At 39.1% G+C, this 16,370-nt stretch overlaps 1 protein-coding gene across 1 annotated transcript; it reads left to right on the top strand.

Annotated features, from left to right (window-relative positions):
- Window positions 1–2,027: 2,027 nt before the first annotated feature.
- On the top strand, window positions 2,028–16,250 carry tmc8 (transmembrane channel-like 8). Its single transcript, XM_036137267.1, has 16 exons — window positions 2,028–2,322; window positions 2,913–3,174; window positions 5,170–5,318; window positions 5,430–5,561; window positions 5,644–5,696; window positions 5,847–5,986; window positions 7,360–7,507; window positions 8,912–9,076; window positions 9,171–9,322; window positions 9,404–9,473; window positions 10,774–10,886; window positions 11,090–11,276; window positions 12,425–12,573; window positions 12,712–12,861; window positions 14,642–14,720; window positions 15,838–16,250. The coding sequence occupies exons 1-16, from the start codon at window positions 2,280–2,282 to the stop codon at window positions 15,958–15,960; spliced, it is 2,115 nt and encodes a 704-aa protein (XP_035993160.1). The 5' UTR covers window positions 2,028–2,279; the 3' UTR covers window positions 15,961–16,250.
- The last annotated feature ends 120 nt before the right edge of the window (window positions 16,251–16,370 follow it).

Genomic DNA, 16,370 nt, shown 5'->3' with positions numbered 1-16,370 from the left:
TGGTTCACTTCTGCCAGGGGAAAAATGACTTAAACAAAGTTGCCATAGTGCCCATTATTTTACCTACTCGCTCGTTCTTAATTAAAGTGTTAATTAAACGCTGATCTCATCACCATCATTTCATTCATTGTCCCAGTTGCGGAGCTACAAGTTTGCAGCAGGTCCTATATAGAAACACATTGCAACAATAAAAGACTCAGGTCACACCCTAACATCCCACACATCATAACAACATTACAAGTTATCAAATATAAATCGTTAACAAGCAATTAGATCACATGTACTTATTTAAAGAAGCTATTGCATGGGGAACAAAGGAACGTTCCACCCTATTGCTTCTCACTATAGCTTAGATGAAGCAACCTTAAACTGGGTGTGCCTTGGGTGCTTTTGGTCTCCAACCATGACTCTGGCTTTTATACAGATCCTGCTGCTCATATTCAGCTCATAGAGTGTTTCTGTAAAATCCTTAATTGTGATATTTTCAAACTAGGCAATGATAAGAATTGTAATACATTCTTGTTTTTTTAAAAATAAAATATCAAAAGCATGTCAGGTCAATGTCTTCCTCCCCCCAGAATAAAAACCGTCTTTCGCTGCATGTCCAGTTGTCTTTCAGGGTGTGTCTCTGCGCAGCTTTACATTTCTATTGACTGATGTTTGCCACCACTTGAATGTATATAAGTCACCTTAAATCTCTTCTTCTTTTAATTTCCTTTTTTTTCCCCATCCACTGTATATATCTAGATGCACTGTATATACTCCATGCACCTTTTCCTCCTTTGTGCACCTTCTGTTGCTTATAAGAGCCGATGTCACAAGTAAATCTCTCCATTGTGAGATCAATTAACTTCTATCTTATCTTATCTTATCTTATCTTATCTTATCTTATCTTATCTTATCTGTAGGTCATTCATCTTTGAACGATCGCTTAAGCTTGGTCAGAATAAACGTCAGAATAGACGAGTGTCTATAAACATCGATCTTCAAGTTTTGCGACTGACATTGAACCACATTTAGGCCATTCTAACGCATTTTGATCAAAACCATCCCATAGTAGCTCTGGTTCTATGGTCCAGCTTGAAGGTGAACCTCACCTCAGTCTGAAGTCTTTTGCAGCATCTAATAGCTTTTTTGTTGCATGTTATTTTTGGCTTTGGGTGTGTGTGGAAGGAAGTGTTACTTTTTCATTTTTTTTGTTTTGTTTTTTTTAGCCATGAAAGTCTAGCGGGGTAGGGCTGAAATGACTTTTAACACCATAAAACTGAGGTTTTCATTTAGTGTTTTTTTTGTTAAAAAAAAAATGCAAATTCCTTTCTCAGCCACATCTCCAACTCCCCTACAAGCTCAAATGTTGTTCGTTCATTGTTTCCACTCCTTCTCACAGATCTGAGCTTTACCATCATTCCCCTCTTTTTTCTGTGCAGATAAAATGTGTCTGTGAATGTTTCATAAGAATGGAAACCAATCGTGTTGAAACAGCACCTAAGAAATGACGTCCATCCTCACGCTTCCTTGTAAAAACCTACTGACTGGAAACCTCAGATGTCTTTTGTGGTCTCCTGAGAGTGGGTGTAGAAAGCCTTTCATGATCTCCTTTCTTTCCGACCACTCAAATGGTGAAAAGCTTCTCTGGCAAGATGCCGCGATGTCGAGCTATAGTTCTAAAAAAAAAAAATCTTGTGATCATCTTTTCTAATAGAGCTGTGGAGAAACTATTCCCTGCGAGAGTAAAGATCTGAAATGGTTGCTGAATAATTTATGTAAAAAAAAAGTTCTCAAATCCCATTTTGGAGGATTTTATTTGTGCAACATCGCTAGAGTAAAACATCATAAATTGACCTATCAGTGTCAATGGTGAGTCTAGGTCTTTAATTACATCTAAGTTTACTTCATCCACATTTTTATGCCCCTTTGTGTTTGTATTTGTGTTTCTTGTCAAGTGAAACCAACGCCTGCGTTCATATCCTGTCACGTGACTTCCTGCGATCTGTCAAACTTTGGTCTTGGTGTGGACAGATGTTAGACTCAGCTCCACCTTCAGACACTGAAGCCTTCCCAAAAGCGTGGGGCGGAACCGGTCAGCTTTTCGGAGGCACGTCTTGCATGGCATCTGCTCTGAGGCGTAAAAACGCTGCATTTCGGTGCAGCCCTCGGAAGTGGCCCTTTCCTCTTTTCTAACTTTGAGCCGCAGCTCAGGAGGAGAGGTTGTCGAGATGCGCGGCCTGTGAAGACAGACAGTTTTGTGAGTAATTAAAGAGGAAGTGCAGGGAGAGGAAATGGAGGGCCAGAAGACGGTGAACTTCACGAGACTCTTGTCAGGTAAGAAAAGGGGAAAGTGCTCTTTGTTTGTCAACTCGGTGATTGATAAAGGGAGACGTCAACTTGTGTTTTTTTTTTATCAGGAAGGTTGTATTTCCTATAAAATGTGTATATGGTGACCAGATTTATTAGTTCAGACCTCCGAGGCCTTCACTGAATAGTTGTGTTTATGCTGGATTCAATTACATGCAGATGGACTCTGTACACTGATGACGTGACTTGTGATTGCAACTTGTTGCTCTGGGTTTTATTTCGGGGTATCGGGGTAAAAGAGGCTAATTACAATACTCAACACAGTTTTCATCATTTTAAAATCATGCATCACTTCTATTTTGCATACAGGAAGCTGACGTTTGTGGCTCTAATGTGACAAAAGCTTAAGATGAATTCAATCTTTTGCAGGAGTCTATATTTAAATAGCTTTAACCCACTCCAGACCAGCGTTATTACTAAAACTGGATTTTTACGACTTCACATTTCTGGAGGCCAATGAAATATTCCTAAATTCTGCTTTTGTATAAATCGAAGAAAAGAAACAAAATAAAAGTGAGGCTATATTGTGCTGATGACTTTTTTTACTCTCCCCACAGAGGAGAGCGTCGGGTCCACCCTGTCCTCAGACTCGTATGAGTACTATCAGACGGAGATATATGACCTGCTGCCCAGCGTGCAGGCTGTCCGGTCCCAGCAGAACGGATATGACCCGCAGAAAAGCAGCGAGGCCTACCATGGCGGTCCAGGACCTGAGGAGGCCTTCAGCAGTGACAACCAGTCAAGAGGACCAAGACCCAAGGGCTCTCTACTACCACTCAGAAACCTGACCATGAGTATGCAGGGAAAGAGAAATGAAAGGTGGGAAACTTTATGAATATATATATATATATATATATATATATATATATATATATATATATATATATATATTTTACATTTTACATATTTACATTTTATCTTAACATCATTCTGACATTTAAGTTCGAGAACCTAAAAGCGGAACTTCTGCATAAAATGTGGAACGCTGTTTTTATTCGCTGTGAGTGTTCAAAGTAAGCACTTTCAGCCAGAAGGGTCCTAACCCCTGTCTGGGGTCTTTCTGCATGGAGTTTGCATGTTCTCCCTGTGCATGGGTGGGTTCTCTGCAGGTACTCCGGCTTCCTCCTACAGTCCAAAAACATGACTGTTAGATTAATTGGCCTCTCTAAATTGTGTCAGTGTGTTTGCATGGTTGTTTGTCCTGTGTGTCTCTATGTTGCCCTGTGATGGCCTGATGACCTATCCAGGGTGTACCCCACCTCTCGCCTACTGACCGAGATCAGATAGCAACACTTCAGGATGTCCAGGATTTTGACAGCCGTGACGGAAGAGTGCAGGAAATGGTTCAGATGAAGGAAGGTGTTAGTTCAAAATCGGAACATCTGACAATGGTTCATTTAACAAAGTAGTGATTCTGCAATCATTCAGCAGGGCAGTATTTAGGATAAACAATAAAGAATAGGATTTTTATAAAGCTAAAACTTTGAATCAAATGCACACATATTGACTGAATTAATTTTGACAGTAAAAAAATTAAGTAAATTACTATATGTACATATCTATATATATCTATATCTATATCTATCTATCTATCTATCTATCTATCTATCTATCTATCTATATATATATATATATATATATATATATATATATATATATATATATATATATATATATATATATATATATATATGTATTTCCTTTCCAATAAAACAGAAAATAAGGAAAAAACATTAAAACAACTATTATTTCTATGTTCAACCGATCCTGACAGCGGGGTTTGTATTTCATCCTACATGTAGGACTCACCGTAATACGAATCAAACTACATCTTCACATACACTTTATAAAAAGCCAAATAACATGTTTTATCCTCACATTAGAGCAGACCTAACTTTTCCTGTTTAGGATCATGACTACCAGAATCATTAATATTTATAAAACGCCTGAATAAAGCAAGATTATTTTAGAGAGAGAGCATTGTTCTTAGCTTTCCTCTAACAACACATTCATTTAGCATTTGGTACAGTTGCTTCATAAACTGTATGACTCGGGTCAGGCATTTCGCTTTTGGCTTCAACTCCCCTGCTGATGTCTAAAGATGTTGCTTCAGCGTTTCAACACGATGACGTCTAGTTTGATAAATGCACCAGTACCTCCTGCAGCAAAACACCCACACAACATGATGCACAGTTGGGACGGTATCCTGAGGCTTGCAAGCGTCTTCCCTTTTCCTCCAAATATGGCAATGGTCATTATTGTCAAACACTCAAGCTCTACTTCCATCAGATCACAGGTCATGCCTCCAAAAAAATTAAGGTCCTCATTCCATAAGGCATGTCTGAGCTGTAATCTACTAGTTTAATAACGCTTCTGGCTATTTGTGTTCTGATCCTCGCCTATGGTCAAGAGTTATGGCTCACAACCAAAAGAGCAAGCTTCTAGTTACAAGCGGCACAAATGAGCATCCTTGGAAGAGGGTCCAAGCTTCGCTTAAGGGACGATGTGACAGGCTCTGTCATTCAGCAGGAGCTCAGAGGCATTGTCATTTACTTAAACTGGACAGTTTCAGTCTCCATCAGAATTATCTTAGTATTAAACAAGTTTTTTAAGCTTGAATCTGTGTCTATATATATATATATATATATATATATATATATATATATATATATATATATATATATATATATATATATATATATGTGGAAATTTGAGGGGTGACCCTTGATACGGTTTAATAGTGTACCGTGAATGTCGCATTGTGACAATAAACTCTTTGACTTTCAATACATATTTATCTCTGCTTCTGATAAGGGAAAGGAGGAAAATGCACATCAGCAATATCGGTTTTTGGCAGTCGTGGAGTCGGAGCCAGAGCATCAGCAGGAGGAGGGTTTGGGCTCACCTGAGGGGGGCGGGGTCCAGCATGTTGCCATGGCGACACACGCTCCTCAAGATTCAAGGTAACACAGACGAGCAGAAACATCCCTGCATGCAGGCCTGTAGACGCGCTGCGCTGTGCTATAACAAAGTGCTCCCCCCTGTAATCCTGTTTCTCATCCGCGTTTTTTCAGCGAGGTTCGGAGTCGGAGTGAAGTCCTACTTTGTTTTCCTCAGATATCTGATCTACTTGAACCTCCTGCACTGCGCTCTTATTGGGGGCTTCATTCTGGGGCCCACTGCATTTTATGGCACAAACAACAGCGGTGAGTTTAATGGAATCCCATGAAGTGTCTAAATCAAACAGAAAACTGAGCTAAATGTGAAGGTACATCTGTCGTTTCACAGTGCCTTTGAGATTTGGCGGAAACGACTCGGTGGTAGATTTCTTCCTGGGATCGGTAGGAGCTCCTGTTTGGTGCATGAGCACTAATTGTTTTTAGACATGAACGTAAAACAATAGTTTATTCCACCAGCAAATAAAACACATTTTTTGTTATAAAAAAATACCTTCCATATTCGCCATACATGTTTTCTAATGTTTTGAACAGGGATTTCTGGATCGTTCTCCTGTTTTCTATGGCTTTTACACCCGTGGCTCTCTGGATCTATTCTGCCTGAACACATCCCTGCTATACCTGGCTGGGATCCTCAGCATCTTCTTCTTTAGCCTCATTATGGTGGTTCGCAGGTCAGTGATATACTGCTCAAAACTCTGGTCATCTTCAGTTTAGAGAGGGATCTCAAAAGGTGTACCGGTTAAGATGCCAGACTTTTGTCATCTAAAAAAAAAATAATAATAATAAATTAGACTCTGAAAAGTGACTTCAACCCTTTTTTCACTATATTGCATTCAAATTATGGGGTTAACAGTAGAGTTTCTCTGGGTTCCTGCACATATAAGGGTAAAAGTAAATTAAATGGCAGATAAGAAGGCCAACGAATCAACAATGTGGTGTGGGAATGATCTCTTTCATCTTCTGATGAAAGAGTAAATTAGTAAAATTATTAAAAGAAAAATTAAAGAACAAAGGCACAAATTGTGTGAAGATGATATTAAAAGAAGATGGTTCTACAGACAAAGAGAAACTAGTGAAGGAGGCTGAGAAGGGTTCTTTCAAAGAGATGCAGTGGGAATTTGGAGCAGTAGCTGGTTGCATTTTTAATGGGACAGTAATTGATAGTATTGATCTTTTTTCTTCCCAAAAAAATAAAAATCAGGACCTGGAAAAAATATTTTAAAACCTAAAACCTAGAATCTGTTGGGCCTCAGTACAAAAAGTTGCTTATCGTGCAAAAACAACTATGTGATTCACTAAATGGCTCTGTACTCATAATAAAGCATGGTGGTGGATCATGCTGAGTGGGTAATTTTCTTTCGACCTGGTTGATTAATTTATTTCAACCTAAAAAAAAAAAGCATATTTTGTACATATATTTCACATTGTACCCCATACAGGGCAAAAGAAACTAATGAAAAGAAATACATACTTACAGTATATAGACACAACTCTATGTGGTAAAAATGCACACAGGACAGACAACAAATTGTTCAAGTCATGCAATTCATATCTACGTATTACATACTGTATTTAAACAAGTCAAATTAGCTCGAAAAGGAGTGGAACACAAAAGGATTTACTCCCACATCAGCTATTCCCCAAAATTTTGTTTTTTTTTTGTCAGGGTGGAGGAAATTGTCAACAGTTTAAAAGGCCAGCTAATTTTCACTCAAAATGTTCAATTGCCGGCAAGAAAGCTGAAGATGGATTTTATTTTTTATGCATCAAACTCCAAGCATACCTCCTAATCAACAGAGTAGTGGAGAAAATATTAATGGTTTTAAAATGTTCAGAACTAAATCTGGGAAACAGAGATTTGCTCACCGTCTGACAGACTTAGAAAGTCACGTCAAGCTTCCATAGTTTATTTATACAGGACATATGTCAAGTAGAAGTTGCAGCACATTGTGAAATGATCTATAATGGTCTCGTTTCCTCCCCCGACGTTTCATCCGGGCTGAGTACTCTTGTTAGATCCGATGCATCTGCTCTGCTCTTACAGAACCACTGTTGGCTACAAGCACACCTGGATGCTTGAGAAGCGAACCAGCATGAACGTGAGCTTTAAGATCTTCTGTGGCTGGGACTTCAACGTCCAGGATCCTCCGGCTGCGAAGCTCAAGCACAGCTTCATTCGCAATGATCTCAAGGTGAATGTTAGGATACTCCACTTCAGCAGAGAACATCTTCCCGATCTTCCATAGTGGTTGATATGTTGGCTACGGCGGCTGACCTGACCCTGGTAAACCTTCTTAGGGGGCCATAATAGGGGCGACGCACAGCATGCTGGGAACTAATGAACCAGCACTGTCGGCACAACAATGGTTGAAAACATTTTTGGGAACTGAATGTTGGGAATTTGGGAGGCTGCTTCCCAGAAAACAACCATTTAAAAAAAAAACTTTCCAAAAAAGTAAGCAGTACAGGAGAAAGAGAAGTTAGTTCCTATGCTCCACTTATCTGGAACAAACTTCCAGAAAATTGTAAAGGTGCGGAAAGCCTGAGTTCCTTTAAATCAAGATTAAAAACACATTTATTTAGGATTGCCTTCAACTGTTCTAGTTAACTGAATCACCACTTCTATGTTCTACTTTCTATCTACATTTTATTCCTACTTGCTTTTATTCTGTTTTAATTTGCTATATTTTAATCATGTAAAGCACTTTGCATTGTCCCTGTACTGAATTGTGCTATATAAATAAATTTGCCTTGCCTTGCCAAGTGTAACGTTAAGCCGATCCCTGAGACGGTAAAATCAAAATGGGCAGAAAACTGAGAAATTACGAGAAAAATATAGAAACCCAAGAAATTATTGTTTTTCTACGATATATGATCACATTTTATGCAACTCATTTGCAATCATGTTCTTTTAGTTTGAGCAAATACTTTGATAACAACATATCTCTATATTAGAATAATTTAAATGTAACTCCAGCTGCAAATCTGCCTGGTAACAAGGAGAGCAAACCACATCACTGTCATTCAACCATCCTTACACTGGATAAAGCACAGAAATGGCTTTAAATGGTTCCTTATTCAGGGTTAGTGTATGAGGAAGGTCTTACTTCAGCTGTGTCCCCTCAAAAGCTTTAGATTCCTCTGCTTCCCATTAACATTTTCGTTCTTTTTTTTTAATCTATCTGTTTTGTCTTTGTTGTGTCACCCATTGACAGCTGGAGATAGGCACCAGCACCCCTCGCAACCCCACAAGGGACAGGCGTGGTAGATAATGGATGGATGAATGACTTGACCAAATAAGTCACTTTGGATACCTCTGAGCCAGCAAATGATATTATTTAACACTTTAGCTTTAACAGTTGCAAAATACAGATTATTTCTTGGATTCGTAGTTGAGGTTTCTCTGGGGAAAAAGTTTCTCCTCCTTAACACCAAAGCAATCTTAGCAAGACATGAGGCAAAGCTTTAATGAGCATCATTTGTGCTACTGTATAAAAAATAGCGCCCTTGCAGTATAGGGGTTTCTCTTGTGCCACCTGCAGGCCTGTTTTTCATACTGATTTGGACATTTTCGCTGTAAAAAATCTGTTTCCCAGCTTTTTCTGGAGGAGCAGAGCTTCTCCCTGAGGAAGGCTCAGAGGACTCTTCAGCAGAAGGCGCGTCTGTACCTGCTGAGATTCATCCTTAACCTGGTGGTTTTAACTCTGCTCGGTGGAGCCTTCTTCCTCATCTACATCTCCACGAAGACATCCCTCAGTAAGGTAAGGATTGGAGTCTGGCGTTTTGCGTGTTTGCATTTTATAAATGAGTGAATAACAGTTTAAAGTGTTTGTTATGTTTGACTGTTTCTCTTAGAGTCCACACGGCTGGTTTCTCAACCTGGTCCTTCAGTATCTTTCTCCCATCACCATCTCCTTTGTGAACCTAGTCCTCCCTCACATATTTCGCAAGATCTCCTCTTTCGAGGACTACTCTTTAACCGTACAAATTAATGCAACGCTTGTGAGGTAAGAAGCAGAAGGAGACAAATACTCTCAGTAGATTACACACACACAGGGCTGCGAGGATTCACTCTGTCTGCCTTTTAGGAGCATCTTCTTGAAGCTGGCTTCCCTGGGAATCTACTTATTTTTCATCTTCAAAACGTCGCAAAATGCAGTAAGTGAAAGGAAAAGTTAATGTTTTACCTTCTTAAAACTGCTGAGTAAAAGCCAGCACAATCTGATTTATTCTGCTAACCTAGTCCCGGGTCAAATAGGGGCCGATCCAGACCTGGTTTTATTGAACACAGCGAGCTGGGTTAGGTTTACAGAGAAAACGTGGATCATTTATAACTACCCGTCTTATTATCATTGCGGTGTAAATGAAGAATTTATAACATGTATTCCTAGCCACCAGAAAATGCCTGGAAAAGCAGTGTCGTTCATACCTGAGGATCGGCGTGAACGGCAAAATGTTAGTATCCCAAGACTGAAGGCAGTAAACGGGTCTGCTGCCTGTGTCTGTGTTGGTGTCACGTTTGATGCACATCAGAAATGCAAACTGTTCAATAAAGAAATAGCAGTAAGCTCGTTCCTAAATCTTCAGTGAAACGTTGTACTCCGCCCACCGCTGCCAGTGCAAATATTTCGTTCAGAGAAATTACCTTGTATGTATGCTTTTTTTTCACTGTACGGTAATAGGTGATGCACAGCCTCCAATTATGGAGGCAAGTAATAATAAATGTTTTAGTTTACCTGCCTGGTGCAAACATGGCAATGGTATAAAGGATACGTACATACAAGGATACATCTTTTTAGCTCTTAAATACATTTTGTTGTGTACTTTGAGTCTCTAAGAGGGAAATAGAAGTTGAAGGTAGTCTGTCCAGGAAGATGCGTAGATATCTTTATGTTCTGTTTGGGTAATTTTTTCAAGCTGGTCAGTTTTTTCCGTTTTCTATTATATTTCGTGCAGCTGCTTAACAGCTTACCAATTTCATGAATCCACCATCTTTTTTTTTTTCCCGCCGGGATTTTGTAGTCCAAGCTGGAGGATGCCAATGCTACGAGTGAATAATGTTCGGTTGTTGGGTGTGTTAACTAAGTTTACCTTCATAGTTAACCCACACAATTCATTACTGCATCCACCCGAAATACTATAAAAATGGCCGATGGAGGGGGTGGGCCTCCTTTGGATTTAAAGAGACACTACCAAAAAGAGACACACGTCAGAACTGGGGTAAAAGAGGGGCTCTGGGGCAGCAATAATGAGGAATTCAGACCAATGCATTGCAGTTCCACTTTATATAGACCAAAACTGAATGATTTAAATGTGAAAAGGAACAACATAAATAGCATGATATACCCCCGGTTAAAGGCTCCTAAAGGGTTTGCATAAACCATTCATCATATTTTTAGACTGAAACATTTAGCTGATTTTGACGATTCTGTTATTGTTGTTGTGTGTTTCCTTGTAGGACCAGCCTTCTTCGTGCAGAGAAAACCAGATTGGCAGAGAGATGTACAAACTGTGCATCTACAACTTCCTCAGCATTTTCTGCAACACCTTTTTTGTGAACTACCCCAGGAAGTAGGTTTTTCTTGAGATTACGAGTCCGTTTCTTTCTTAGTCATTGTGGTGATTCAAACAGAAAGATCATATCTGCTTGAAGTTTCTCCTGACTAGATTGCATCGCTAAGGTGGAAAGATTCATCGTGTCCATCTTATAATTTTTTCCTTTTCTCTTTTTGTGTGAATTTGGAAAATGTGCTTGTGTTTTTGCTCTTTGGCAGGCTTTTGCAGGAGAAGTACCCAACATCCTTGCTGGCCAGGCTCACAGGCAAAGAGCGGTTCCTGATCCCTTTCAATGTCCTGGATCTGGTCTATGTTCAGACTGTGTCCTGGGTGGGAGTCTATTACTGCCCTCTGCTGCCTCTGATTGGAATGGTCACCCTGGTGGCCACATTCTACATTAAAAAGGTTGTTGATTGAAACAAGAAATGTACATTATCAAATTCACTGATCAGACATAGCTGGAAAACATCCTTATTGTGGCTATGCAGGCCAGCATGCAATAAACCCCTTTATGAGCATTTATGAGCCTTGATCACACATGACCCCGTCACCATTACATATCCTCGGGCTTTCCCAATTTTCTACTTCAGGCACATGAAGTTTTAAGGGCAGCACGTTAATTTGCTGCACAACATATTCCCCCCTACAGGATTACATCATGAAGAGATAACCAATGTTGTTCAATTTACCTGTACGTGGTCATAATGTTATGCCTGTTATGTGTATTCCACTTTTGTTGTTAATGTTCCTTATGCAACATTTTCATCTGATTAATAAAACCAGCAGAATGCATAGCAGCTAAACAGGCGACAACATTTCTTGTTGAAATATATATTTATCATATAGAAATAAATATAAATCAATGAGAGTAATACGGGGGCCCTTAAGGGACATTGAAGGGGGAAAATGTTTTGAAATATTCCCCTGTACAACAGATACTTTCACGTGGGCACCAGACTTTTCATTGATGTTAAAGATTGCAGCTAAAGAAGTATCTGATGTACATGAGAAATTGTTTTCCTTCATTGTCTCTTTTGGGGCTTCGTATAATAATAATAATAATAATAATAATAATAATAATAATAATAATAATAATAATAATAATAATAATAATAATAATAATAAATCTAAATCAATGTTCTAGTTTCTTTACCCACTCGAAAGCACTCAGAGTAGTTGAATAACGTTAGCAAGAAGTTAGCTTAGTATTAGCATTAGCATTTCATAAAGTATCCTATAAGGGTTCTGGTTTTTACATAAGTAGCATTAAGTGTAAACATGAAAATCTGTAATTTTATAAATATGATGTTCAAAGCTGTTTAGATAAGGCATGTAGGCTTGGAGTCCATGTTTTCATAACTGCTGCTGTTTATGTTGCTAGTCTCAAATAACTACCTCCAGAGCTGATAGATTTAGATGAATTAAACGTCAATTATACTACAGTGTTTACGGTGTTAATATAGTTCTGTTTATTTCCCTAAACACTCGGCAATAAACAACTGAACTGCTTTATTGGTGGTCATCTCTCCATCTGTTTCCCTGTGTGTCTGCAGTTCAATGTCCTGCGGTGTTGTGTGGCAGAGCAGCGGATGTTTCGAGCCTCCAATTCTTCGGTTTTATTCCATTTCATGCTGTTGCTGGGTCTCCTCATGGCTGCAGCCACACCAGTCTTAGACTCCTACCAGTCTCAGCGAGCAAACGCGTACGCATTTTCTATTACTCGCTGACTCAGTGCTATAATCCAGATATGTTTTAGTGACAGCTCTCTGTCTAAAATTGTTTGAAAAGTTGGATTCTCTCTTCAGCCTTTTGTGATGTAGATCTTCTTCTCCCTTTCCAGCTTCAAGATCTCCTGTGGTCCATTTAAAAATCAGCAAACTGTCTTCAGTGTAACAGATGAATGTGTGAAACATCTTCCCAGCTCAGCCCAGACCACTATTCACTACCTGTCCTCAGAAGCCTTTGCCCTGCCTCTCCTGCTAGCTGAGATGTAAGTTATGTTGGGCTACATTTTTGCATTACAATGAGCACAATGAGAAATGCAGCATTACCTGTTTCAAGAATGGCTTGACTGAAGAAGAACCAATAATTGTTTCTCACATTTTATCACATTACAACCTCTAACTTCAGGACATTTTAGATGAAGACCAATATGAATCGATCTAAGTGGTAAATGGCCTCCACTTGTATGGCGATTTATTAAGTCCAAGGACTCCAAACAATTTACACTACATTCAGTCTTTCATGCATTCATACCCTGATGGTGGTGAGCTACATTGTAGCCACAGCTGGCTTGGGACAACCCCTAGCTCCTACAGCACTATTGCCCCAAAAGTTTAAATCTATTGCAAGCAATCGACTTTAGAAGTCATCTAATTCATTAATGTAGTCAACATGTGTGTAAGTTATCCATCCATCCGCCTGTATACCCAACGATCTACCTGCATGTCCATCCATCCATTAGCCATCCATCTATCCACAATCACCCTGGAGGACAGCATCCTCCAGCTCATTTTGGGGGATCCCAACGATCTATATAGTCCCTCAAGTAAGTGCCGGATCCTCCCTGGGTCTCCTCCCAGTGGGATGTGCCTGAAAAACCTCCAAACCAAGACCTCCTGGGCAGAGGCCTGAAACACCTCAACTTTTTTTCAGTGCAGAGAAGCAGTGGCTTTAGTTGACAACGCTTCTCACCCTATTTTCAAAGCTGAGTCCTGCCACCTTGCAGAGGGAGCTCATTTCAACCGCCTGTATCCAGGACCTCATCCATATCTCATTATTAAAAATGCAGATCGGATCATGGATGTGTGTAATTTAATCTGAGCACAAACTGAGCTGTTCTGTGAAGGCCTCGGAAGATTGTCAGAAAAGTGTATTGAACAAAAAGCCTCATGAAGACCATGGACACAGAAGACATGTCAGGGATAAGGTGGTGGTGGAGAAGTTTAAAGCAATATCCCAACTTTTGAACATCCCACAGAGTGCTGTTTAATCTATCATTCAAATATGGAAAGTATGGCTGTATACCTTCTAAGACAAGCCCATGGTGAACCTGTCTAAAGGACAACTGTTGACTGTCCACAAACTGGTCTTTATAGAAGGAAGATAAAAGTAATTGTTTTTAGAAAAACCTCTAGATGTCCCGTTTAGATTTTGCCACAAGCCATGTAGGAGATCAAGCAAAGAAGGTCCTCTGGTCAGATGAGACCAGAACTGAACGTTTAGCCTACACATATAATGCTATAGCAGACAACTAACGCTGCGCCTTCCCCAGAATAAAACATGGGGGTGGGAGCAACGTCATGGTGTAGGAAAGCTAGCTTGTCTCCGATGTCTCCATCCATTCTGATGCAGCATGAGCTAAAGATTTCAGTCTCTGCTCCTGTACGCTCAGCAGACACATACTCTAAAAGACCTGCAGCTGTAATTGCAGAAAACATTTATCCTAAAAAGTACTGACTCTGGAGAGCTGAATAAATATGCAGGCAACAGTTTTCAGATTTTTATTTGAAAAGACTTTTGCCAAAACAGGCATCCTTTTACTTCTTCTTTACAATAATTGGCCACCTTGTGTTGCTCTATTACATAAAATCATAATAAAATACATTAAAGTCTAGAAGCATAATGGGATTGAATACTATTGAAAGGCGGCGTCTGTGTTGTATAAAGCTGAACTAGCACTAGTGTATAACAATTGTTATCTATCCTGACAGGATCCATCGGATATCAACCATGATCTGAAATTCAAATGTGACATTTTGTTTCCTCAGCATCATCCTAACATCATATGTGTCGCGGGGACGCGCCAACAAGAAGGCCATTGAAAGGCTTAAAGACATGCTGGTTATGGTAAGTAGACAAATAATGTTTAACCTTTTCATACATTTTATGTTTCTTTAGTGCTTCTTTAGTAATATGCCTCATGAGATGCTTTCAGGGTTCGTAGGCAGTCTTAAAAAATCTGGAGAAATATTTAACATTACAGTGCATGCACATCTTTTCAAGTGTGGATTAGCTTCTTTAATTTGCGACATGAAAAGTTGTTTTTTGTCATTGACAGTATCCACAGATCAATACATGCTCATTCTAAAAACACGAAAGAAGGGACATTTCACAAAGGTTTTGTTGAGTTGTAGTCTCTTGAGGGTAAACTCTGGAGGCGCATGATGAATAGTGAAGATGATTTTAAAAAAAACAAAAAAACAAGGCTGACTAAACTAAGAAAGAGCAGGCAGAAAATAAAGATTTAAAAGAACTACTGAAATCACGAAGAACAGAGGCTAACTAAAACAGGAACGGAATATAAAAAGAAAACACCATTAACATAAACACTGAACAGAAGACAGAAACTAAACAAAGGACAGAAACAAGGATCTATAAGGAAAAAGAATACTAAAGGTGCACAATATAAATAGGCTGCAGGATCCCCAGGGAGCTACAATAAGTAATCAAACCCCTGACAAGTTTTGGCTTCTGTACCCTCTGCGATCAAGATCTTAAACTGAATCTGTTTTTTTTTTTATTGTGCCTGATTTACTACTCACAATCCTATTTTTCTTATTTGTTTGTTTCTTTTTTAGAAACTTTACAAAAATTCTGTTATCTTGTCCTATTTATTGTTTGCTTCACAGTAAGAAAATTCTAACATCTTTAACGTTATCGGCATGTTCTGCAAATAAAATGGTGCAAAAGTATCAAACAATCCATTTTAATCGCAGGTTGTGAGGTAACAAAATATGCATAAAAGCCAAGGGAGGGTTAAATTTTCTCCAGGCACTGTAGCTTTGTTTTGCTTTAACAAAACATTGATTATATGCTTTAATTTGGTTAATTTCTGTTGGAGAAGGAAACCCCAACAAACCTCTCTTTAGTTTGGCTCCTATCATTCTAACTTGTATGTATGTATTTGATGAACTTCTGCCCGGTTTGTGTTAAGGCTTGTGTTCATGCCGTTGTCCTCCTACAGTGCAGCTCTGATAAGCGGTTCCTGGTGAAGCAGCACGCCACCTTACTGCGAGGTCGAAAGAATGCAATACGGAGTCGTCCTGCAGCCGTGAAACAAAGAAAGTCCCTCCAGGGAGATCAATGAAGCTATTAGTTTGTCGGCCTCACCGGGGAGCAGCGGACTGAATGAAGGAAAAAATCAGAGGACCTCTGAACTTCCATGTTTTACGTTAAATTATTCACAAAGAAACAGGGTGGCATATTGGAACCTTTAATGTTATCGTGTAAAAAAAACAAAAAAAACATCATTGCCACCTTCCTTACAAGAGCTTTACACACCTGTGTTTGAGCTGATATGAAACAGTTCATATACTTCTTGAAAAACTTTTTATTAGTCTAATTATGTATTAGATGCACATTCATTTTTCTATACATAAAATTATGTTTGTTAATATTCCAAAAATGTTAATTTAATATTTTTCAACTGATTTTTTATTTTTTTTTACTTGTGTGTTCATTAAACTCTTTGAACCAAAGTATGTTATTCAACCTTCT

Source organism: Fundulus heteroclitus, chromosome 5 (genome assembly GCF_011125445.2).
Source record: "Fundulus heteroclitus isolate FHET01 chromosome 5, MU-UCD_Fhet_4.1, whole genome shotgun sequence".
Taxonomy (NCBI): Eukaryota; Metazoa; Chordata; class Actinopteri; order Cyprinodontiformes; family Fundulidae; genus Fundulus; species Fundulus heteroclitus.
This window is presented reverse-complemented; position numbering and strand designations above follow the sequence as displayed.

Coding starts and splice junctions, on each gene's coding strand:
- tmc8 (XM_036137267.1), top strand. CDS start 2,280: ATGGAGGGCCAGAAGACGGTGAACTTCACGAGACTCTTGTCAG. Junction 3,175..5,169: donor CAGGGAAAGAGAAATGAAAG/GTGGGAAACTTT, acceptor GCTTCTGATAAG/GGAAAGGAGGAAAATGCACA. Junction 10,887..11,089: donor TTTGTGAACTACCCCAGGAA/GTAGGTTTTTCT, acceptor GCTCTTTGGCAG/GCTTTTGCAGGAGAAGTACC.